At 43.8% G+C, this 26,193-nt stretch overlaps 1 protein-coding gene across 15 annotated transcripts in view; it reads right to left on the bottom strand.

Moving 5' to 3' along the window:
• Nucleotides 1-3,826: 3,826 nt before the first annotated feature.
• LOC115149152 (protocadherin gamma-C5) overlaps nucleotides 3,827-26,193 on the bottom strand; it is a 61,958-nt gene continuing 39,591 nt past the window's right edge. For 7 of the 15 annotated variants that reach the window (XM_029691715.1, XM_029691712.1, XM_029691718.1 and 4 more), the window contains exons 2-5: nucleotides 14,101-14,162; nucleotides 13,090-13,146; nucleotides 11,929-12,038; nucleotides 3,827-6,138 (exon numbers count right to left, since the gene is read on the bottom strand). In XM_029691715.1, coding sequence (XP_029547575.1) covers nucleotides 5,915-6,138; nucleotides 11,929-12,038; nucleotides 13,090-13,146; nucleotides 14,101-14,162 — 453 coding nt within the window. In that variant the 3' untranslated portion in view covers nucleotides 3,827-5,914. Of the gene's footprint in view, nucleotides 6,139-11,928; nucleotides 12,039-13,079; nucleotides 13,147-14,100; nucleotides 14,163-19,421; nucleotides 22,991-23,013; nucleotides 24,006-26,193 lie in introns of those variants that run through there. The other 8 variants (XM_029691716.1, XM_029691721.1, XM_029691724.1 and 5 more) reach the window with 6 other exon arrangements.

Here is a 26,193-nt window from a genome sequence, read left to right as displayed (position 1 = left end):
TTTGATTTGATTAACTTCACCCCACTGTGTTTGTGGGGTTGGTTCACACAGCCCCTACAACAACAACCCCTCCAGTCCTCCGATGAGGGGAATGTTTCTCAATTTGGTTACACAGGACCCGGATTTAAGGGTTTCTGGGGAAAGAACACCGTCCTGCTGTTTGACATTGCTTTTCTGTGGTGTTTATGGTGAGACTATGGAGGAGGAAGAGAGAGAGAGGAACAGAGATGACTGCAAACTCTATTCTATTAGTCTATAACTGTAGTTCAGTTTGGTTCTGAGTTGATAGAGATAGACTTTCCCTCATCTATGGTACATATAGTTGCAAGGAACTTAACATTAGTTTTGCCTACTATACAGTCTTACATTCATATAAAAAAGAAATTGCAGATGTTTTTTTCCATTTACCTTATTGTGTTCTTCTCTCCATTAAACCATTCAATCCCCTTACTTTCCATAGAAACTCTGATTTAACCCCTGTGCATGTATTTAGGGCTGATGTCAACACAGTCTTTCATGTGCTCTACCCCCTCTCTATTCCCAGCCTCATGAGCAGCTGAGGAAATAGTGATCTGCATCATCAAATCCCAGTCTTTCTCTCATTACCTTGGCAACCACTGCAGCACTGAAGTGATTGTAGTGTGTCAGGTGGCAGACATTTTGTGTCCGCAGCAGGAGAGTCAGGAACAACTGATTTAAAAACATTGAGGCATTATTTTCTTCAAGGTATAGAATATTCAAAATATAGTTTTTTGTAGGATTATTGCTAATTTTATGTCGTACAACTGTAATAAAAATGTTGTTGAAATATCACGTGGTATTCATCCTTGTTGTATTAAGATAGATGTGCTCTGCTTACTTCATCGGCCAGATAAAGTGGAATAGTATGGGAATTGATGACTTGCATGAAAGCAATGCTCTGAAATTAATGTTACTGCTTTACTAAAGACAGAGGTGTATTGCATTGTTTTCTAAATAATATTTCACAATAGTTGAAAATAATATAATAATAATAAAAAAATGGCTTTTATAAGAGCATGTTTGTATCTAATTGTGTATCACCAACCTGTGTTAAATAATTGTTAACACCTTCCCATACTGTATATCGTTGGTAGAGTGGGTTCTGTTATGTCACTCCCAGTGACTCAGTGAGTGTGTGTCTGCCACTGCAGCAGTTCCTGTAGCTATATATAGACAGGCCAGTGTTAATGTGGGACCTACAGTGAGATGCCTGCGTCCTCTGTGTCCACTGATGTAGAATTCATTACACAATGAAAGTTTATAGGTTGTGCTGTAAAGGAGGTTGTCATTGTCATAAAATGTGTCCTTAAGAAGTCCTTAATCTCACATCTTTATGATGGAATCAAACTACCTGATTGGATTAGCTTGCTGGCTGAGCACCCAAAACAAGGTCACTGTATTTGATCCTAAATCAAGCAACATATTATTGTATATATCAAGGCATTATGTATGTATCTCATATTTTAAAAGCATATGTAAGTTGTTGAAAGATGTCATTAGGATATAATTCATTATAATGGCATTATAAAGTGTCCACAGTTTAGGGTGTCCTTCCCCTGCAGGTCTTCTGAAGACAAAATAACTATAAATGGCTTTGAGTTTATATCCTACTTCCAAACTCTCTGTAGAGCCCTGTTCTGTTCCATGTCTCTCTGACGTTTTTCTGCCTTCACATTCCCCAGTTGACTAAATGTGAGCTGAAAATGGGTCAGGTCTGATTCAGAGTGCTATGGATTTAAAGAGCCCACAGAACTGCTGATCTGGGTGGAACAGTGATTTCTGAGTAAAGAGGGGGAAATTGACTAGGATCCATCACTCAGACAGCAGTTCATCCACACACATGTCATTCTATGCTGTTGATATGTGAGCTGCACTTACTTTGATGGTCTTGCTACATGCTGAGTTTGCAAGGTACCTTATTAACTCTAATGGTATGTGAGAGGTTTAGAATGTTATAAAGGGGGAGAGACTAGGCATTTGAGGTTTAGAATGTAATAATGGGGGAGAGACTAGGCATTTGAGGTTTAGAATGTTATAAAGGGGGAAAGACTAGGCATTTGAGGTTTAGAATGTTATAAAGGGGGAAAGACTAGGCATTTGAGGTTTAGAATGTTATAAAGGGGGAAAGACTAGGCATTTGAGGTTTAGAATGTTATAAAGGGGGAAAGACTAGGCGTTTGAGGTTTAGAATGTTATAAAGGGGGAAAGACTAGGCATTTGAGGTTTAGAATGTTATAAAGGGGGAAAGACTAGGCATTTGAGGTTTAGAATGTTATAAAGAGGGAAAGACTAGGCATTTGAGGTTTAGAATGTTATAAAGAGGGAAAGACTAGGCGTTTGAGGTTTAGAATGTTATAAAGGGGGAAAGACTAGGCATTTGAGGTTTAGAATGTTATAAAGAGGGAGAGACTAGGCATTTGAGGTTTAGAATGTTATAAAGGGGGAAAGACTAGGCGTTTGAGGTTTAGAATGTTATAAAGGGGGAAAGACTAGGCATTTGAGGTTTAGAATGTTATAAAGGGGGAAAAGACTAGGCATTTGAGGTTTAGAATGTTATAAAGGGGGAAAGACTAGGCATTTGAGGTTTGGAATGTTTTTTTTTCCTGAAAAATATTCTAAGTATTCCAGTACTAGCCAGCTGTGTGGCTGTGGTGAGAAAGTGATGTCTCTCTCTCTCAGATTGGCTGTGTCTTATTTACATGGGGGTAGAGTGTCACAGGACTCTATGAGCCTTAGAGAGGGCCACAATGCAGAGCCAATCACGCTGGGCCAGCTTGGCATAACGCTAATACAACGTTACAACAACGCTGACACAATATCGAAATAATGCTGGTTCTAAGTTTATAAAACACTGATCCATCACCTTTACACTGTTACATTATTTAAACAAAGTTTTAACGCAGTACAGGATTCTACCAATAATGATGGAAAAAGGTTACAATCATATATAAAATTATTTAAGTTACCACAGAGGTTTAGAATGTTATAAAGGGGGAGAGACTAGGTGCTTGAGGTTTAGAATGTTATAAAGGGGGAGAGACTAGGCATTTGAGGTTTAGAATGTTATAAAGGGGGAGAGACTAGGCGTTTGAGGTTTAGAATGTTATAAAGGGGGAAAGACTAGGCGTTTGAGGTTTAGAATGTTATAAAGGGGGAAAGACTAGGCATTTGAGGTTTAGAATGTTATAAAGGGGGAGAGACTAGGCGTTTGAGGTTTAGAATGTTATAAAGGGGGAGAGACTAGGTGCTTGAGGTTTAGAATGTTATAAAGGGGGAGAGACTAGGCATTTGAGGTTTAGAATGTTATAAAGGGGGAAAGACTAGGTGCTTGAGGTTTAGAATGTTATAAAGGGGGAAAGACTAGGTGCTTGAGGTTTAGAATGTTATAAAGGGGGAGAGACTAGGTGCTTGAGGTTTAGAATGTTATAAAGGGGGAAAGACTAGGCGTTTGAGGTTTAGAATGTTATAAAGGGGGAAAGACTAGGCGTTTGAGGTTTAGAATGTTATAAAGGGGGAGAGACTAGGCGTTTGAGGTTTAGAATGTTATAAAGGGGGAAAGACTAGGCGTGTGTGAGGTACAGGATTAGGGTCCCGCTCCACTCCATCATTTCTGGCTGAACTGTGCTGAACAAAGAGTGGATTACTTCTAACAGAGCCATGGCTCCAGTTCAGTCAACTCCAACAGACACACTCCAATAAGGACGCTGCCATTAGCTATGATAATCCCTTGCCTCTTACCAGCTACCAAAGCATCATTCATCAGTAAAAAAAACACCAATAGTAAAGAGACGGCCACACACAGACATAATTTCAGAAGAGATTTTTATTTGGAAATGTCAGTGAACAGAGAATAAACAAAAACCATAAAGAAATGAACAGCGATATAAATTTGAGCATATAAAATAAGAGTGTAACAGGGAGAAGCGCTAAGCATTTTAATACGGAAGATAATACTATAGAATAAAGAGGATTAGAAGACACACATTTATATTCATATGAGCAAGGGTGGCATTCCAGTAGCATAAACAATTGATCAAAATCACAAACACAGGAAGAGGTGCAGGGAAATGGAATCACACTTTAAAAGGCATGTAGGTGTTGTGTGTTAAGATTTAAAGTTTGGTGTGACCAAAGAAAGAAAGTGATACAGAGAAAACACCAAAATATGCACGAAAAATTTCACAAGCCACTAACTACGACTGTCTTTTGAAAGTTTTAGTTTTATTTACAGCTTGGTAGAGTCAGTTTGCTCAACTCTTAGTCACTACACCACTACATTTAATATGAACCACTTCTTTTTTTTCTCTTTTTTATCAGATTTTTTTCCTGAAAAATATTCAAAACATTCCAGTACTAGCCAGCTGTGTGGCTGTGGTGAGAGAGTGATGTCTCTCTCTCAGATTGGCTGTGTCTTATTTACATGGGGGCAGAGTGTCAGTGCAGCTGAGGATTTGGCAGGGTAAAGAATGGGCTGGAAACATTCTATGTGCCCCAGACTGCTTCTAAGAGAGGAGAGGGAGGTGGTCTCTGTCCATGGTCCTGATATTGCCCTGGACTCACAACAAGGCTTCTACAGAGGCTCCTGTAAACTGTCCATTACAGAACGTCATACAGTGCCTGGAGTTGTAGTGTACTGAACCTGTGGTCTAGGCTGAAGAAGTGATTAGAGCACATTTACAGGCTGTCATAGCCGGAGAGATACTGTACATGTGGCAAGAGGACAGAGACTGTCCACCCTTTCCTCTCTTTATGCCTTTACCACACACCCAAACCTGGGGTCACAGGACTCTGTCTAACCCTAACACTAACCCTAACCCACAACCCTGGGGTCGTGGTCACAGGACTCTGTCTATGAGCCTTAGAGAGGGCCACAGTGCAGAGCCAATCACACTGGGCCAGCTCGGCATAACCCTAATACAACGTTACAACAACGCTGATACAATATCGAAATAATGCTGGTTCTAAGTTTATAAAACACCGATCCATCACCTTTACACTGTTATATTATTTAAACAAAGTTTTAACGCAGTACAGGATTCTACCCATAATGATGGAAAAAGGTTACAATCGTGGATAAATGATCTAAGTTACCACAGAATCCTGCTTGGACAAGATTTTAAAAAGCAGCTGGATATACATTGATGGTGACCATTATAAGTAACACAAAATCAGAATCTGTTCGTATGCTTACTAGTCGTATAACTACAATGAACCTTACATTTTAAAATGTTAATGCCACGGTATGCATTCTCACATTAAATTTGTATTTTTGTGACGAAGTTGAGCTAGCCTCTTTCTTCAAATGTATGTTAGTGTAGGCTTATCTTCAGTGGTTCTTCATCTTTAGGATGAATCATGCAACACGTCTTGTCTACTTCATTCCTTAAAGAGCTAAAGCAAGTTCTCTAAATAAACAAGAAGGTAGTGTAATTCATGTCATCATAAGAAGCAACTACTTGGCATTTTAGAGAAACATCAAAAGTTTCAATGAAAACAAACAATCAGATGTTGTTTTCTTTAGAATGCTATAATGCAGAGCTAGATCACTTTATGAATTCCAGGTACCTGAAATCCATCTGAATCCAAAATACATCTCATGCCCTCTTCTTTTCTCTGCTCTTCCTCCCCCTCCCACCCCACATACACCACAAACCAATAACCTCTGCTGAAGTGAGCTGTGATGACCATAGGAGTAAGAAGTACAGCAATTGCCCACTACCAACATTTTGACATATGCTCACTACATCCACAACGCTGGGACTATCAGATTGAACTATCAGATTGAATGGCATAAGAAAAAGAAAGATCAAGGCTTCTATTGAGGGAGGATGCTCTGCAGTATGGGGGTAAAGGGTCTTGGTGTCGTGGCGATTGGGTTTGGTGTTAGCTTGGCTTACTTCTTGTCCTTCTTGGTGGACTTCTTCTTACTGGCGGGGGTCTGGGCAGCGTTGTGGATATCGACCTGGGGCATGGCCTGTGGCAGGCCCTGCAGGGGGTTGGCTGTCAGGGTGGCCGTGCTGCCAGGGATGTAGACATTCTGGCGGTAGTCGGGCACATGCTGCATGGGGAACTGGGCGTTGTAGCGGGGGCCAAGGGTCGCAGTCGCCTCGCTCACCTCTGAGAGAGAGACGGGAGGGAGGGAGAAAGGGTTATAGCTGGGTGTGTTGTGCTGCTGTGAAGAGAGAGTGAATCGTAACTCACTGAGAGTCATTGCTGCACTGCATTGCAGCTCCAGCTCAGCACTCTGTTCTGAGCCAGCCAGCCCCTCCCCTCCCCACAACATATAGAACCTCCGCTCTCTCACACAGAGATCAGATGTAAATAACTTCAAACAGCACAATCAGATATAATCAAATATAATTTAGAATTGAGGATTAGCTACACTGACTAATCACACAGTAATAGAGAGAGAGGCAGTGCACAGGTTTCTGAGTGACTGCAGCTGGGGAGCATAGAAACAAAGAGCTCTGTGTCCCATAGCCCTCTGTGTTGCTTCATTCATACACAGGGACTGTAGAGACTGTAGCTCTACACATGTGTAATTGGCACATGTGTAATTGGCAGCATTTCTCTCAGTGTGTCCTAATGGAGGCAAACACAGGAAGGATGTGTTGTTTCCTTATCAACTGCCATCTAACAAAGTCGTATGCACTTAGAATCTAGTGCCTGAGATGTTGCTCTCCAACAGGGCTCTCTCTGTAGCTCTACCCAGTGGCAGAGAGATCTCTATCTCACCATCTGTATGCAGTGTCAGTCCTCAGAGGAGAACAGAGATACTTCAGTGTTCTCTCTCTCTCTCTCTCTCTCTCTCCATCTTGCTCTCTCTCTCTCTCTCTCTCTCTCTCTCTTTCTCTCTCTTTCTCTCTCTCTCTCGTTCTTTTGGAATTTGAGAGTTTGTTGTGTAGGGCTCTGTCCTACATTTTCTTGATTCTGTCCTTGGTCTTTTCTTGAAATTTTTGTTTTCTGTGGTGGATGGTTAATGCACTATTTGTTTTAGCGGTATCCACAGGTTTTTTCAAAGTTAGGGTGGAAGAGGACAGAGTTTTAGTTTCCTGGGGTTTGGAAGGTGTGGTGTGTGCGATGGCTTCTCAGCTTAGTGCGGAGGAGAGGCTGTCATTACGGCATGGATTCAGGTGTGTTCCTGAGAATGGAGTTAAAGTGGAAAAGGTTCTGCTCGCGGTCGGTGAACCGGTAGGAGCTGAATTTATACATTCCACTTCCAGAATGAACAAAGCTGTGGTTGTGTTCAAGAAAAGAGCAAATTTGGTTGGTAGGCTCATTGCTAGTGGAATATTGGTAAGGGGTGTGTTGGTGCCAATTTCGCCTCTTTTTACCCCTTCGACCAGGGTGATAGTTGCAAATTTGCCTCCGTTTTTTACGGATGATCAAATCATCCATAATAAACGGATGGGTTCTACGCAGGGTTTGTCAGCACAGTTAGTCTATGGGGGTTTTGAGTGTGGGGATTTGGGGCATAAGAGCTTTGCGTGCCCACATAAAGGCTGTAGATAAGGTGAGGGTACAAGCGCCAGTGGGGGAAATCGAGGTCAACGTGCAGGGGGCAATGAGATGCAGGCAGCAGAGGCTGGGCCTAGTCATGCCAGTGGTGGTGGTGTAGATGAGGCTGAGCCTAGTCAGGCTAGAGATGGTAGTCTAGATGAGGCTGAGCCTAGTCAGGCTAGAGATGGTGACGTAGCTGAGGCTCAGCTTTGTCATGCTATGGATGGTGGTGTAGATGAGGCTGGGCCCAGTCAGGTTATGGATGGTGGTGTAGATGCTAGTGGATGAGGAGAGTATTGTGGTGAAGTGTAAGAGACTAGGGGGATGAAGGTGTCACGTGGAAAAGGAAAAAGGGGGAGAAGAAAGAAGTTGGGAGGGGAGAGGCTGGTGTGGTCCAAGGCACCAAGGAACCTTTGCCTGGTGCTGGGGGAAGGCCCTGACCAGAGAGGAAGGGCAAGTGGTCAGGATGGGAGATGGAGATGAGGAGGAGGTGGAAAGTGAGTCTGAGGAAGAGGATGACGAGGCTCATTTAGGGTCAGTGGGAGTGTTAAGTGCCATCCTTAATCAGTTCGACCTAGTGGATGTTTGTAGAACTAAACATCCTGACAAAAGACAGTATACATGGGTGAAGGTATTTGGGGCATGGGTGAGTGCAGCCCGACTTGATCGTTTTTACAGGAATCAGAGCAATAGGCTGTTGGGCACCACCATTCTCCCGATGGGTTTTTCAGATCACCACATAACCATGGCTCGGATGTCTATTTCACCAGGGCCTCAGCATTCATCCTATTGGAAGTTAATATAAAGCTCTTACAAGATGCCACTTTTTGCTCAGGTTTGCAGATTTTTTGGGAAAGGTGGAGGCAGCAAAGAGAGGAGTATGAGTCTCTGAATCAATGGTGGGAAGTGGGGAAAGTTCAAATTTGGCTGATCTGTCAACAGTATATAGCTTTCTCATCCTCAGAGGCTAGGAGAGTATTGGGGGAACTCGAGCATCGTATTAGTGAGATGGAGATAGAGATGGTGGGGCAAGGCAATGTAGGCCTCCAGGCTAATTTAGCTGAATTATGTAGGGACCTGGGCAGTTTTTTCCAGGTTAAAGCAAAGGGAGCACTTGTAAGAGCAAGGTTCTCCATGCTCAAAGAGATGGAAGCTCCCAGCTCTTTCTTCTTAGGTTTGGAAAAACAGAGCGGTGAAGCCAAGGGTATGCATTGTCTACGGCTGTCTGATGGGTGGGGGACCTCTGTGGTGGGGGAGATGCGGGAGCGGACTGTGGAGTTGTATACTGAGTTGTATACGGCAGAACTGTGTGATCCTATGTTTGCTCAGGTCTTGTTTGCAGAACTCCCTAAGCTCTCTCTGGCACAGAGGGATGAAATGGACATTCCTCTGTTGTCCCATGAACTGGCAGAGGCCGTAACCCAGATGTCCCCTGGCCGTGCACCGGGGGTTGATGGATTTCCAGTGGAGTTTTATAAAAGATTCTGCGGAATAATTGGACTGGACTTCTTTTGCGTGTTGCATGAATGCCTCGGGGTAAGAGAGTTGCCGATGAGCTGCCGTCGGGCGGCTCTGACTCTCCTGCCCAAAAAAGGGGGCTTGTGTGAACTTAAGAACTGGAGGCCTGTGGCATTGCTCTGTGCGGACTACAAGATATTTGCCAAGGTCCTCTCTAACAGAATGAAGTCCCATCTAGATTCTATAGTACGCAAGGACCAAACATATTGTGTACCGGGACGGTCAATCACGGCCAACTTGTTCTTAATCAGGGACATGTTGGACTTGTTGAGAGGTTCTAATGTGAACTTTGGACTGGTCTCTTTAGATCAAGAGAAGGCTTTTTGATAGAGTGGACCATGAGTATCTGTTTAATGTGATGTCTGTTTTTGGGTTTGGGAAAAGTTTTTTGACCAATGTGAAGATGTATGCTGGGGCGTCATGTATGGTCAAGTTGGGAGGGGGGCTCTTGTAGGCCAGTCTGAATGAGACGGGGCATTAGACAAGGATGCCCTCTATCGGGCCGTTATATACACTAGCCATTGAGCCTTTTTTGTAGGAGAATGCAGGGAGTGTGCTGGACAGGCATAGCTGTGTCAGCATATGCAGATGATGTTTCTGTGACGGTCAGGTATGGTCAGGATATGCAGGCACTAGAGATTAGTTTGAAGGTGTACAAGGGAGCTTCATCAGATAAGGCAAATTGGGTCAAGAGCAAAGCTCTGTTATGTTGGGCATGGGGGATAGGGCCCCTTCTCTGCTTCCAGGGGGTTTGTAGTGGGGTTGTGAAGGGCTTAAAATGTTGGGGGTATACCTGGGCTCGGAGAGATGGAAAGGGCTGTCACAGGCAGTGGTGTCAAGACTGGCCAGGTGGAGGTGGCTCCTGTCCCAAGTGTCATATAGAGGGAGGGTGCTTATAATCAACAACCTGGTAGCATCTTCCCTTTGGCATAAACTGGCATCCTGGCACAACAAACAGGAATAATGTCTCTTAGGCTGCTCGAGAGATTCCTGCAGGAGGTCCAGGATGCACTGTCTGAGCCGGTAAGTGGGGGTGTTTGAGCGGCCAAAGGGGGAGGAGCTACCAGTGTTTCCACCACTGCAGGTGATGGCAGAGACTGGGGACAGGCAAGGGGGTCTGGAGGACTTGTTAGATCTTAACACTCTGAGCCTGGGGGAGATTGAAGAGGTGGGAGGTAAAGCCATCTACAACCTCTGCGTTAAGGTGAGGAACATTAGGAGACTAACAGGAGTGAAGGCACATCAGTGGCAGGGGCTGTGTGGGGCTGAGAGTATGGTGGATTTTAGATGGAGGGGGCTCTACAAACCCCCAGTACCAAAGAGGTTAGGGGACCTCCAGTGGAGGGTTCGACATGGAGCCCTGCCCACTAATAGCTGGTTGGCACAGATTGAACCGGGAGTCGGGCAGGGGTGTACTTTCTGTGTTATGAGAAAAAATGTGATTCATGTGTTTTCTGTGTGTGCCAGGTTAATGCCATTAACCTCACTACGGTAGGGGGCACTATTTTCACCTCCAGATGAAAAGCGTGCCCAAAGTAAACTGCCTGCTACTCAGGCCTAGAAGCTAGGATATGCATATAATTAGTAGATATGGATAGAAAACACTCCAAGGTTTCTAAAATTGTTAAAATAATGTCTGTGAGTATAACAGAACTGAAATGACAGGCGAAAACTTGAGGAAAATCCATCCAGGAAGTGCCATTATTTTGAAATAATTTGTTTTTCCAATGAAAGCCTATCCACCATTTAAAGAGATAGGACCCAGATTCAGTTCCCTATGGCTTCCACTAGTTGTGAACAGTCTTTAGACATTGTTTCGGGCTTTTATTCTGAAAAATGAGGGAGAATGACAACTTTGAGTGAGTGGATAGTGGGATGTCCCCAGAGCTGTTTCCTGCGCACGACCGAGAGCGCGTCTTTCTTGTTTTTCTTTTATATTTTGACAACGCTATTGTCCGGTTGAAATATTATCGATTATTTAGGCTAAAAACAACCTGAGGATTGATTATAAACATCGTTTGACATGTTTCTACAAACTTTACGGATACTATTTGGAATTTTTGTCTGCATCTTGTGACCGCATTTGAGCCATTGGATTACTGAACAAAACGCGCCAACAAAATGGAGGTTTTTGGATATAAAGAGGGACTTTATCGAACAAAACAAACATTTATTGTGTAACTGGGAGTCTTGTGAGTGCAACCATATGAAGATCATCAAAGGTAAGTGATTAATTTTATTGCTATTTCTGACTTTCGTGACTAATTTACTTGGCTGGTAACTGTATGTAATGTTTTGTGTGCTGAGCGCTGTCCTCAGATAATTGCATGGTTTGCTTTCGCCGTAAAGCCTTTTTGAAATCAGACATGGCGGCTGGATTAACAACAAGTTAAGCTTTATTTTGATGTATTACACTTGTGATTTCATGAAAGTTAAATATTTATAGTAATTTAATTTGAATTTGGTGCTCTGCAATTTCACCGATGTTGGCCAGGTGGGACGCTACCATCCCTCACCCCCTAGAGAGGTTAATGTCTCTGTTGAAATGTCTGTGAGAGGTTGGGGGTGGTTTTTACTGTTGGGATGTTCATAATGGGGTATAGGTATTCAAATAAGGAAAAGGCCAAATGTGTTTTGTTGAATTTTCTGTTTGCTCAGGCAAAGTTGGCTATTTGGCTAACAAGGAGGAACAGGGTCAAAGGTGGAGGGATAACAGACCCTTTACTATTATTTAATGGGATGGTGGTGAGGTTTTAATGACATGAGAATGTTTCATTAAAGAAAGACAAAGTCTCTCTCTCTCTCTCTAGTATATTGAGGTAACATTGTGAGGTAGCTAAAGACAGAGAAGGCAAGGGGATTTCTGGGAGATGAAGGCAGCAGACTCACGATTGGCAGCAGCCATCAGAGCCTGGATCTGCTCAGCCTCGGTGGGGGGGTTGGGCCAGGGTCCTGTTCCAGCTACGACACCACCTGCCCCCTCAGGATGGGGGCCAGCTCTGGAGGAGAGGAAGGGGAGGAGTTAGTATAACAGATACACACAAATCTCTCTCATCCACTGTGTCTCGCACTCTCTCATGAACACACATACTCTCATTTAATGTGAACCTCTCTCTCTCACTCGCTCTTTCACACAGACACAAAATAGAGGACACTCTCTTCCCATCATGGTTGTCAGCATGGCAACACTCAGCCACCAGCAGCCATTTTGAGTGAGCAGTGCTCCCGGAGCATCACAGAGCACAGACAATATTGAGGCTGGGAGAAGACATTAGAGCAGGACGTGCTATAGATGTTATTAGGTAGCACAGATCCACAATACGCAAGCTGACACACACACACTCAAACACACAGAGTAAGGACTAACTGAGCTGTTTGGATGCTGCCCGGATGCCATGTGTCTTGTACACATGCTGTGTGTTACTGTGTGGGTGGGAGAGTGAGAGACAGAGAGAGAAAGGAAAAAAGAGGGGGACGACGAGAGAATGTGTGCATGTTTTTATATTGCAGAGTGGCTGAAGATGATCAGATATTATATGGTTCTTCTCAATCCCTTAATTTACCCATCAAATATGTTCAAATTTTAAATGCAGGACTGGGGATATATGTTGAATTTAGTTTGCTGGGTTCATTACAGCCATAGGGGAGTCAGTAACACACACACGCTAGCATAACCACATACACTCACACACAAACAGACAGACAGAGACAGACCGACAGAACCACAGGAACATGTACATTTACACTACGAATAAAAGGACAAACTACACAGTTCAGCGAAGCCTACAAACCCAAAGTATAAAACAAAGACTACGGAACAGTGCTGAGCTAAGCACATCTACAAACACCACAAAGCCTCGGCCCATTTCAGATACATAGTTAGACCGCAAGAGCATGTACAGATTATCACACACTCAAAAGCCAGAAGCCAGGCTTGACTACACACAGCTGCACCAAGCCTACAGCCAGTCAGACAGCATCACGTATAAGACCAGGAGGCCACCTTGCACACTCAGCACAGCTCACTCTGCTCTACCTACTCCACTCTACCTCGCCTTCCCGTACGGTGTCCATCTCTGCTGGGTGCTGGTGCTGTACCTGTATGTGCTGAAACACAGACAGGGGAAACAGTTCTGGCCGTCACTCCTTCAGCCCCATGCAATCAGATGGACTCCTTCATTAGCCAACAAGGTTCCTTTTCAGTTTCTAGAAAAGGAACTACAATACAATGGTGTGTCACATTCTATTTTGTGCCGCCACAAAATAGAAATTGCGCAATGACTATTTACAAGTCATTGTCCATATGTTAAGGAATCTACTGTCTCACTTTCTTTGAATGATACAGTATGCAATCAGTGGCTAATAACTCCAAGACACTCAGACGCTCAATATTTGCTCCACCAATAGAGCCACAACCTGTTAATCAAGATGCATCAGATAATCCAAGCATCTTCTACAAAAGCAAATGAGGCAGCAAGTCACATTACTGTCTGAAATGGCAATACAGTGTGAAAGACATTGCTAATCTAAAGCAGGCTTTATACTCACAACACTACCACAACCAGAGGGCTGCCCCTACCTCTACTCTAGTATACTTCTAACCTCACCCACACAACAGACATCCGATCTCTATTGATTGATTTCTTCTGGAATCACATTGACAACTAAACAATCATCACACTATCTATAAATCACTTCTACTCAACTACTACCGAAGGACTCACAACTACTATCACAACTACCATATAACAACCATTAGATGACCCGTTACTCAGTGTTATTGGATCTGTGTGGAGAGTAGTGGGGCACCAATGTGTACTTTCTGTTCAAACACACAACTGCCTTAAGTCTTTATGTCTTTCAATGGAACACATATCTTAGGCACAAATTGTTCATTCACATTGTGGAAATTAAATTCAATTGTGAATGCGTATAGGAATGAGGGACGTGTGTGTGTGTGTGTGTGTGTGTGTGTGCGTGCGTGCGTGCGTGCGTGCGTGCGTGTGTGTGTGTGTGTGTGTGTGTGTGTGATGTATATATTTAAAGAAGCTGAACACCTACCCACTGGGTCCAGGTCTCTGTCCCTGCTGGTTTAAGCGCCAGTCATTGTTGGGTGGATTTTGCTGGAGAGAGAGGAGATACTGTTACAAAATGCCACTGATGGCATGTCATCTTCAGTCATCAGCACTGGAAGCCATTTTGTCCTTCAGTGGGCCAAGAAGAGAGAAGATGTCACATGGGGATAGAAGAAAAGAGGGAAAGAGACAGTGCTAGAGAGAGCGATAGAGAAAGCAGTGTGAGAGAACGTGTGAATTATTGAACTGACTATTTTGCCAGTGATGTGCTTGAGCGAGTCCGCTGAGAGGAAGGATCAAACATACTCCTGTTACAAGCAACTTCAAAACAAGCTTAATAATGCTAAATATTTAACCACAGTTCTCCCAATGTATTGACAAAGGAGCTTTCCACTCAAGCTATATCTGCTATAGATGAGGGAATATCTCATTCCAAACCCTGGATCATTAGCCAAAGCCAGGCTGAGAGAGAGAGACACTGTATATACACATAATATGACATTTGTAATGTCTTTATTTATTTGTCTTTACTCTTTTGGAACTTTTGTGAGTTTAATGTTTACTGTTCATTTTTATTGTTTATTTCACTTTGTATATTATCTACTCCACTTGCTTTGGCAATGTTAACATATGTTTCCCATGCCAATAAAGCCCCTTGAATTGAACTGAGAGAGAGAGAGAGAGAGAGAGAGAGAGAGAGAGAGAGAGAGAGAGAGAGAGAGAGAGAGAGAGAGAGAGAGAGAGAGAGAGAGAGAGTCAGTCAGTGGGGCAGTAATCTGCAGCTCTGCCCTGCCCCACCGATCCTCTAAACCCTGGCTGGATTACACAGACAGAGCCCTGCCAGGCCTGCAGCCTAGAGAAGCCCTATGTCCAGGCCTGTAATACTCTCATACACTGGAATAATCTCTATGAATGGGTGATGTGCCATGCAGGAGTTATTACTGTACTTTCATATGAAGCAACAAGGAGTCATGAAGTTCAATAAACAGATATGCTCAGTAATATATGACAAATATAGTTCTGATTAAAAGCAGGTCAAATATGTGATAAGTATACAGCAAAAAACGATCCTCTCTATGAAGATCTATTTCCATCTATTTATGACTGAGGCTTGACTCAGGGAGTTGCCAATTAAAGGGATGAGTCACATAAAAGTCAGACAGAGAGAAAGTCCGGCACTCTGTTTGGTGAGGTCATGAGAGGTGGCTACTGGCTATAGGTTCAATGCAACAACCCCAATCTATTAGCTTTACCTCATTCAATAAGCAGTCAAAGGTCAACAACTGACCTCGATATCTTCATTATTATGACCCGTACTGCCGCATACCTCCACATCCTACTCACCATGTCCCTCCCCATCCCTGTCACTGTGCAAATGAACACATGTTGAGTGAGAACACCCTCAGTGTAATAGCATGTCTAGTACAGAGAGCGTTCCTCCGCAGTCATATGAAATATTCAGTCTCCCCCTAGCAGACAAGAGGATACAACACTGGGATTTCAGCACTTAATCACAAACAAAACATTCTGTACTTCCCTGAGAATTCACAAGTGTCTTTAAATCACTAAGTATTTTCCTGAGAGGTAACCACAAGTGGTTTAACATCTAAACACCCACACACATATACAGATGCACTCTTACGTTTAAGTCTTGACACGGTCTTATCTCATTAGTTTGAGAGAGCCCTCACATAGGCTACATTCCTAGTGTATTTGTTGAAGAGGGTTACACTCAGAATGTTCTGGTTCATCATGGGAGTTTTAACAAACACAATGTCCCTGTCACTGCTGGGGCCCCCCCCCCCTCCACCTTCACGTCACGCAGCGACCTGTCCATGTTGAGCTGCAGGTGGAGGTCTTTATGAGAGTGGGAGTGCAGGGCCCGCTTGGGGCCCAGGTCCGACCAAGTCAGGTAGCCTCTGTGTCTCATCCAGCGCATCACCACGCCAATGCTTGTCACCAAACACAGAACCGAGACACAGGCCAGATAGCCAATCAGAGCCAGGGTAAGGCCAGAGCCCTGCTGAGCTGGGAGGACGTGTCTGCACCCTTCTTAGACACAGTGATATTGACTGGGACACTGGTGGAGAGAGCAGGCTTACCACTGTCCTGCACCAGCACTGAACGTAGCATCTTCCTCCTCAAATCTATGGGCCGTGCGCATGGAAGAGCCCTGCGTCCCTCCCAGAGAGGCTGTAGAAGAGCCAGGCATTGTGCCCACTGTCTGGGTCCCCACACACCACCCTGTTGACCAGGGGCCTCGTTTATAAAAATGTTCTTAGATTTATACTTGAACTTAGTCGTAAGATCATTTCAGACGGTGTGCTTACGTTGGATTCATAAAAGATACTGAGCATAAACAACCTTGCTTACGCAGGTTCTAAGAAGCCCATTTGTAACTTATGCACCTGTGATCTGTAAATCTCAAATTAACTTCAAATTGACTACACCTGAACGTGCCTTACAATCCACAATTTCCCTTTATAGAATGCTAGCACAAATGAGGGTTTAGTCAGGAATAGCCATGGATCAAAAGAGAAAAGCTAACTTTTTGGAAGACGAGATCACGGCGATGGTAGAGGAGATTGAAGACAGGCAACACGTATTATTCAGTGGACTAAATAGTGGGTTGACAAACGAAGCCAAACAGGTAGCTTGGGAGTGTGTCGCCACTCGAGTGAACGAGGTGGGGCAGCATGACAGAACTGTGGCTGATGTGAAAAAGAAAGTGTCTGACCTTAAACTGCAAGGGAAAAAAAGAATATCCCTACATAACCAGCAGGAAAATCACTTACGTCAAGTCTAGACTTTGCGTAGAGATAAGATAATTCCCAGGTCAAAGTAAGGTTTTCTAAATAACTACTTACACGTGGTTTTCTGCGTAAGTCATACTTAAGATCAAAATTGATCCTAAGTCCATTTTCTAAATGAGGCCCCAGGTGTCCTAAACCAGCCGAGAGGGGTACAGACAGCTGCAGCACACCGTCTGGGGGCGGAGCGGGGTAGATCAGGGCAGGTGCGTGGTCATTCTCATCGATCACAAACACATGCATGGTCACAATGGAGCTCTGTACGGTTATCCCCGCCTCCTTAACCTGCACCTGGAACACATTCCCCTGCTCATGGTCGAGGGCACGAATGGCATGCAGGTCGCCGTTCTGAGTTTACGTGGACCAAAGAGGACACGGCCGAGCCCTGCACCTCACGATCCAGGATGGAGAAGGAGAGGCGGGCGTTCTGGCCGAGGTCCTGGTCGAACGCAGTCACAGTCAGGATGAGAGCACCAGGGGCATTGTTCTTCGCTATATCAACAGAGTAGTAGGACTGGGAGAAGAGGGGGGCGTTGTCATTTACACCTGGAAAAGCGACCACAGTGGACTGTAGTGCAGAGCGAGGGGGAGAGCCAGAGTCTGTGGCTGTCATGGTGATGGTGTATTCAGTCACAGCCTCTCGGTCCAAAGGGCCGTCTGTAACCAGGGTATAGTGCTCCTCAAAGGGGGTATCAACCTAAATTAAAACCCAGAGGGAATGCGGACGTCAACCTCCCCATTTCTACAAGTGATCAAGGCTATGACAGTGTCTGATTATACGTCCTCCTGGACCACTTTAGACCATGCATTTATGATTATCTTTGGCTTGTTGTCATTCATGTCATTGATTTTGACTTGAATGTGACAGGAGCCTCCCATGGCGGGGGCCCTGGCATTCACAGTGATGTCATAACTGTCAGCCATTTCATAATCCACCTCTCCTTTCACTCGGATTTCACCCGAAGACAGGTGAAATCCGTACTTACTAAAGAGTTAAGATATATTACTAAAGAGTTAAGATATCTCCCCATTAAGACCAGAATCAGAGCCAGATGCCCTGAGTTTAGTCAATAATGTGCTTGGTGGAGAGTTTTCCATTAAACTAGCTGTTTTCATTAGCTGGTCAAGTACTGGAGCATTGCCATGGACATCTAGTATATTAATAAGAACAGAAGTAGTCCCTGATTTCTCAGGTTGTCTACCATCTACAGCCGCAAGCAGCAGGTGGAATACTGACTGCTTTTCACTGTCCAGAGGTTTCTCCAGTAATAACTCGGGGGATTTCCTGCCATCACTTTTTGATTCAACTTTCAATATGAACAAGTCGATAGGACTGTGGATGTATGTGCGTAATGAGTTGATGTCTACACCTAGATCCGGTGTGCGGTCCAAACGAAACCCAGTGCCCTTTTTTTATGACAAAACGGTGGAATTCCTGAGGGTTTTGAAAAACAAGTTGAACAGTAAGAGAACATGGCAAAGTTAATGCACAAAGACGTTCTCTGTCCATAGTTTGTTTGATTACTAAAACTCGCGTTCACGTCAAAATACTTGGCAAAAGATTCAGACACAACTTGTGGGTTTCAGTTCCCATGAATTAGTACGCCGAGGCCTAAGTCCTTCACTATGTCCCGACAAAGGACCCCGGTTTTAAATCCTCCAATACGGAATAAGAAAGTTCAGCGGAAGATGATGCGCTGTATAAAGCGGAGAGGAGAGCCAGAGCACCGGCCATCCCAAGGCCTTTCTTCTCGTCTCCAAAACTCAGATTGTTCAACTCCTCATATATCCTATTTTATCATTGAACCACACAGTAACATAAATAACGGTCCAAGAGCTTCAATAACTTTCAAATATGATAATCTAGAGAAAATAAATAGGAAGTTAACACCGACTCCCTTCCACGCGCAAAGTTCCTATAGCTTCTGAAAGGACACTTTTTCAGAGGAGGTGCCTGGGTCTCCAAACAAAGGCAGGAAACTCTCCATTTGTAGGACAATATAAGCGGCTCTCATTAGTTGTGCCACATCCGCTACACACACGCGTGCAGGCGAACACACACGCGCAAGTACACACACACACACTCACCAAAACGAGTTATGTACACCGAAATAAAAGATGAACAGGTCCAAATAAAAATGAAAGGATGAGGGAGGTAATAATAATAGACAATACAACTTTATCTTCGTTTTTCTCTTGGTCTTACGGGAGAAAAAATTTACAAAAGCTTTGATAAATCTGGAGACAAATTCTATGAGTCCTCCCAACTAGAAACCTAAACAATATAGATATTATTATAGAATTGCCACGAAAGTAACAGTTTTCGTCAATTGAGTCATTCAATAAATATTAGAAATTGATGCAAACATATCCGCAACGTAGCCTACCACATTCATCGTCTAATAATTAAATAACATTGCACTGTCCTAATTCCTATGAAAAACTTGAGGGTTGAGTACTGACTGGATGTCTGGTACTTCGTTCAGTCTATGCTCACCTGTTGGCTCTCGAATGTCCACGTACTATCAGGTAAAGATGCGTCAAGCACGTTTATCATTTCCTTAAAGTCAGTGGTGCTGCTGGGCTTAACGAGGGTGAAATCACTGAACTCTGACATTGGAGAGAGATACGACCTGAACGACTGGCTCTGAGACAACATGTCCCCTCCCAGGACCTCCACATACTTAATAGGGCCGTCAGTATTCAGCTGGATCTGCAGGTTTCTGTTGGGATTCTTGTATCCATCAGAGTCAGCCCGTCTGATACAGCAACTCGAGCTGCTCCTACTGTTTCTAACGCACTTCACCACTAAGATGACAAAGGTTAACAAAGACAAGACGGACACTGAGGCCAGAGAGATGATCAAATAAAAGGTGATTTTACTGTTTCTCTTGCTGGGCTCTGCTGTTTTCTGGCGGTAGTCCGATATGGGCTCGTGTAGCCCGTCCTCTAACAGTATATTGACTGTGACTGTGGTGGACTGGACCGGATCCCCATTGTCCTTTATCTCTATAAGCAGCCTCTGAGAGGAGTCATCCTGCTCTGAAACAGCGCGTTTAGTCCTCACCTCCCCTGTGTAAAGATTCACACTGAACAGAGACGAGTCTGTGGCCTCCGTCAGCCTATAGGAAATCAAGGCGTTGTGGCCCGAGTCTGCGTCCACTGCCGATACCTTAGTTGCCAGGTGGCCTGCTTTAGCGGACCGGGGCATCTTCTGATGGGAGACAGAGCCCATGACAGCGGAGGGGTAAATAACAGCGGGGACATTGTCGTTCTGGTCCAGGATAAAAACATGAACCGTGGTGTTGCTGCTCAGAGACGGAGAGCCGTGGTCCTTTGCCTGCACCTGAATCTGAAACACCTTCAGTGTCTCATAGTCAAACGAGTGCATGCTGTACATGCTGCCGTTATCTGAGTTGATGTAAATATAGGAGGAGACTGACATGTCTTGTACTGTAGAGTCTAATATAGAATAGGAGATCTTAGCATTATCTCCAAAATCCATGTCCGATGCAGACACGGAACAGATAATAGAACCAGGTGAGTTATTCTCATTGACATACACGGTATACGCATTGCCTGGAAACCTGGGTGGATTATCATTGACATCAAGGATACGTACTGGGATAGTTTTCCTGCTGCTCAGAGGGGAGAAGCCCGAATCAGTAGCTGTTATCTCTATGCTGTACTCTGGGAACGTCTCTCTGTCTAGAACACCATTGGTGACTAACGTGTAATGATCGGAAAAAGAAGGTGCTAGTGTAAAAGGATATCCTGGTGGGATTTGTAATGTCACTTTTCCATTTTCCCCAGAGTCAGGATCCCATGCACTAATCAAAGCCACTACAGTCCCCTTGGGTGAGTCCTCGCGCACTGGGCTTGGTGTAGAAGTGAGGGTAATTTGGGGAGGGTTGTCATTGACGTCTACGATATCAATCTGGACGCTGCACTGTCCCTCCATTTCAGGCATGCCTTTATCTTTAGCAATAATCTCGATTCTGTGTGAGGGAGTGTTTTCGTAATCCAGGATACCATTTAAATACATCTCCCCCGTTTTTGGATTGATGTGAAATAAATTCTTTATGGACTGTGCAGTATGATCACTGAAAGAATATTCAATCTCACCATTTGGGCCATCATCTAAATCCTTTGCCTCAACCGTTAAGAAAGATGTGCCTTGTTGACTATTTTCCTTTAGAGACACTTCATATGACGATTTTTCGAATACGGGGTTGTTATCATTTATATCAAGGACAACAACGGTTATCTGCGAGGTCCCAGATCTGGCTGGAGAGCCACCATCCAAGGCTGTCAACAACAGTTGGTATGCTGCCTTATTTTCTCGGTCCAGTGCGTTCTCCAATACTAATTCTGGCACTTTTCTTCCATCGCCAACCTCCTTTACTTTCAAGCTGAAATGTTCGTTTTTGCTGAGAGTGTAAGATTTTAAAGAATTATCGCCAACGTCAGGATCCTGCGCGCTCTCCAAAGAAAAGCGCATACCAGGAGCCGTAGATTCTGCGATTTTCAATGTCCGCTCTGTTGATTGAAATTGTGGAGCATTGTCATTTATATCCTTAATTTCAACTTCCACTCTGTGGAGCTTTAGAGGATTCTCAACGATGACTTCTAATGGCAAGAGACAACTGACGCTTTGTCCGCACAGACTTTCTCTGTCAATTCTATCGCTCACAACCAGGTCGCCCTTACCCAAATTCACACTGAAATACTGCTTACCAGCCACGGAGGCTATCCTCAACTTACGATCAGAAATCTCAGTTACATCCAAATGTAGATCTTTAGCTAAATTGCCAAGCACGGATCCCACGCTAAATTCCTCTGGAACAGTGTAACGAATCTGTGCTCCTGTTGTATTCCAAGACAAAAAGAAACTGAACAGCCATAGCACTTGTCCTCTCCAATCGCTCAGGCGCGACCTCTCTTTCAATTTGAATTTCCTCATATTGCTGGACTCGGAAAAAAATAACGCGTGAAAAACATGTTTAGAAAAAAATATTCCATGGGAATTGTTATTGATCACATGTCCTTTTTAGCCAGGTATCTAATTCCACGGTGAATGAATGGGTGAGCACAGCTCCGTCTCTCCCAGCTCTATGCATTGTATGGGCTGCGATGCTGACGATGGGGGAGGGAGTAGATCTTAGTGTACAGTTAAGCATGCTATTGGGGCAGAGCACAGCAACGTTTAAACCAATTCAAAACCGAGTGGCTGTTAAAGTCATAGCCATCTTTCTGGCATAGGAGTCAGCGTTTCAAACTCGTTAACACACCAGAGCATTCATGAAGAAATGGAGATGGTATTCATGAGGGAATGCAAAATGACCGCTTTCCCTTGACAGCTATGATTTTGAAATGTTGACAGTGAGGATAATCATCGCAATAGCCCTTTATCTGAAGGTCAAAGTAAATAATTTAAAACTAATTGAAAGTGGACCTATGTCTAGCAGACGTGTGGTACAAACAGCAGAAACAATACAGCAAGCGAAGTGTTTCCTGGCCTGTAAAGCGCGATTGTCGCTGTCCATGGTGATGAAATGTAAAAACCGCTCTGCTGGCAATGAGGTAAACAAATAATCCCATTCCTGAAAGCATATACATGCTCATTTCTTACTGCTCATTTATGTCACAGATATAATTTATATCACAGATATAATTTTAAATTTGAGTATCATTTCATTTGAGTATAACACTTCTCAATTGCATTCAAAAATTTCAAAAAAATACTTACTTTCCGTGAACCTGTTAACTTCTGAAGTTCTTTAAAACTCCGGGTTTTACATAACCTGTCTGTTTTGATAACGTTCAAGTGAAGAAATATGCTAAAGAAAAAATGTTAGTTTCGATTAAGGAAATAGCATGTTGGCCTCGTTCAAAACATAATATGCGGTTAAAGAAGGGAAGAGACAAAGTATGAAGTGAAAAAAGCTTGGATCAAGTTATTTTAACTTAAAATTGTGCTTCACATTTAAGATGAGCAAAAATAACATTTAAGTCATTCCATTCCTATATTCACATTATTGTTCACTGATATTACGTCACTGAAGTAAATGCTTCTACTATGAGCTCACCTGTTGACTCTCGAACGTCCACGTACTGTCTGGTAAAGATGCGTCAAGCACGTTTATCATTTCCTTAAAGTCAGTGGTGCTGCTGGGCTTAACGAGGGTGAAATCACTGAACTCTGACATTGGAGAGAGATACGACCTGAACGACTGGCTCTGAGACAACATGTCCCCTCCCAGGACCTCCACATACTTAATAGGGCCGTCAGTATTCAGCTGGATCTGCAGGTTTCTGTTGGGATTCTTGTATCCATCAGAGTCAGCCCGTCTGATACAGCAACTCGAGCTGCTCCTACTGTTTCTAACGCACTTCACCACTAAGATGACAAAGGTTAACAAAGACAAGACGGACACTGAGGCCAGAGAGACGATCAAATAAAAGGTGATTTTACTGTTTCTCTTGCTGGGCTCTGCTGTTTTCTGGCGGTAGTCCGATATGGGCTCATGTAGCCCGTCCTCTAACAGTATATTGACTGTGACTGTGGTGGACTGGACCGGATCCCCATTGTCCTTTATCTCTATAAGCAGCCTCTGAGAGGAGTCATCCTGCTCTGAAACAGCGCGTTTTGTCCTCACCTCACCTGTGTAAAGATTCACACTGAACAGAGACGAGTCTGTGGCCTCCGTCAGCCTATAGGAAATCAAGGCGTTGTGGCCCGAGTCTGCGTCCACTGCCGATATCTTAGTTGCCAGGTGGCCTGCTTTAGCGGACCGGGGCATCTTCTGATGGGAGACAGAGCCCATGACAGCGGAGGGGTAAATAACGGCGGGGACATTGTCGTTTTGGTCCAGGATAAAAACATGAACCGTGGTGTTGCTGCTCAGAGACGGAGAGCCGTGGTCCTTTGCCTGCACCTGTATCTGAAACACCTTCAGTTTCTCATAGTCAAACGAGTGCATGCTGTAGATGCTGCCGTTATCTGAGTTGATGTACATATAGGAGGAGACTGACACGTCTTGTACTGTACAGTCTAATATAGAATAGGAGATCTTGGCATTCTCACCTATATCTGGATCTGTAGCGGACACTGAACACATTATTGACCCAGCAGCATTGTTCTCTCTGACATAGACAGTGTAAGATGTTTGGGAAAACATTGGAGAATTGTCATTGACGTCAAGAACACTGACATGAATCATCTTTTTGGATGAGAGAGGAGGTGATCCAGCATCAACTGCCATTATCTCAATGGTGTAATCCGGATATGATTCTCGATCCAAAATGGAGTCGGTAACTAAAGCATAATTATTGGACACTGATTGTTTTAATTTAAAAGGTACGCCTGGTGGTAAACTTAGAGTGACTTTCCCATTATGTCCAAAGTCTATGTCCTTGGCGCTTAGCAGAGCCACAACAGTTCCAATAGGTGCGTCCTCCCTAACCGGGGTAGGTTCCGATTTCAAAATAACATCAGGAACATTGTCGTTCACATCCACGACATCTACCTCAACAGTGCACAGTCCCTGCATAGTTAGCGGGCCATTGTCTGTAGCAAGAACATCAAATTTCAAATAGCGTCCTGTTTCAAAATCTAATTCACCCTTAATTGCGAGATCTCCCGTTTGTGAGTCAATAGAAAACAGATTCTGAAGTGATTCAGGATTATGTGGTTCAAATGAATACGTTATTTCGCCATTGCCACCTTCGTCAAGATCTACAGCTTTGACAGTCAAAACTACAGTACCGATAAGAGTGTTTTCCAGCAATTTCAAGCCATATAAAGATTTTTCAAAAACAGGTGCATTGTCGTTTTGGTCCAATACCCGAACAGTGATTTTTGTTGTGCCTGACCGGGCTGGAGTTCCACAATCTATTGCTGTCAGAATTAGACTGTGTGCTGGTATGTGTTCTCTGTCCAACATTTTTTCCAAAGCCAACTCGGGGACTTTGGTTCCATCCTTGCTATTTTTTACTTTTAAAACAAAATGGTCGTTTTTACTTAGCGTGTAGGAACATATGGAATTTGAGCCCACGTCGGGGTCTTGTGCCGATTCTAAACGAAATTTTACACCTGTCAATGTAGATTCGGCAATATTTAGAATATTTTGATTGTTTTGAAAAACTGGAAAATTGTCATTTATATCCTGTAACTCAATTTCAACACGATGGAGCTGTAGTGGGTTTTGTACTATAGCCTCTAAAGGCAACATACAGCTGGCGCTTTGTCCGCACAGATTCTCTCTGTCTATTCTCTCATTGACAACGAGCTCGCCTTTTCCCAAATCCACGCTGAAATACTGCTTACCACCCTCCGAGGCTATCCTCAGTTTTCGTTCAGATATCTCAGAGATTCCCAAACCCAGATCCATCGCTATGTTCCCAACCAGGGATCCCACATTTAGTTCCTCAGGAATGGTGTATCGTGTCTGCGCCTCTATTGTATTCCACAAGAGAAATAACATCCAAAGCGTCCGCAAAGGAAAAAACATAATTCCGATAGGAATCCCCATTTTTTCACAAAACGTAGACTGGGTAGACAAGGTGGTTTGCTATACATTGCCAGAAAATGTTGGATTATAAATTATCCAGGTATCATTTTGGTTAACATCTGAAAATGGTTTGTCATCACCGTCCTAGTGATATTGCAGCTCCCTCTCTCCCAGCTCATCTGTGCGTTGTTAGGGTTATGGTTCTGTGGCTCGGGGAGGGGAGGGACTAGATCTATTTGCACAGTTCAGCACGTGATTGGTGCACAGCGCTCCAATGGATTATGGTTGTGATCAGCAGCACTGCTCCCTAAAGAAACAGTGCAGACCATGAAGCAACAGTGAGAGGAGCTGTTATGAATAGCCCTCCTAATTATGATGAGTAGATTTAACAGCCACATGTTAAATGATTCATGGTTAGATCTATTACATTAGCTAATCCTGTTATTGTCCTTATGCTTTCCACGTCATAACGTCATAATGTAACAGTGATGCACATGACGTCAGGTGTATTCTAAGTCGTAATTATGAATATCACACAATGCCAGAGCGGCAAAATATCACAATGTAACAAACACATAACTTCAGAGGCAGTCTAGAACGTCATAATGGATATGACACAAAGCTACTTTTGAAGACAAAGACACATCCTGACCTCAAAGCCAGTCAAGAAGGTAAACAATCTGTTTCAACAAATGTGAGCACCAAATTCATGGTGTGGAACGAAATAAATATAATACACATAAGAGTCGTTTTGAA

Source organism: Salmo trutta, chromosome 15, assembly GCF_901001165.1.
Source record: "Salmo trutta chromosome 15, fSalTru1.1, whole genome shotgun sequence".
Lineage (NCBI taxonomy): Eukaryota > Metazoa > Chordata > Actinopteri > Salmoniformes > Salmonidae > Salmo > Salmo trutta.
Note: the sequence above shows the minus strand (reverse complement) of the source record. Positions and strands in the feature narration are given on the sequence as shown.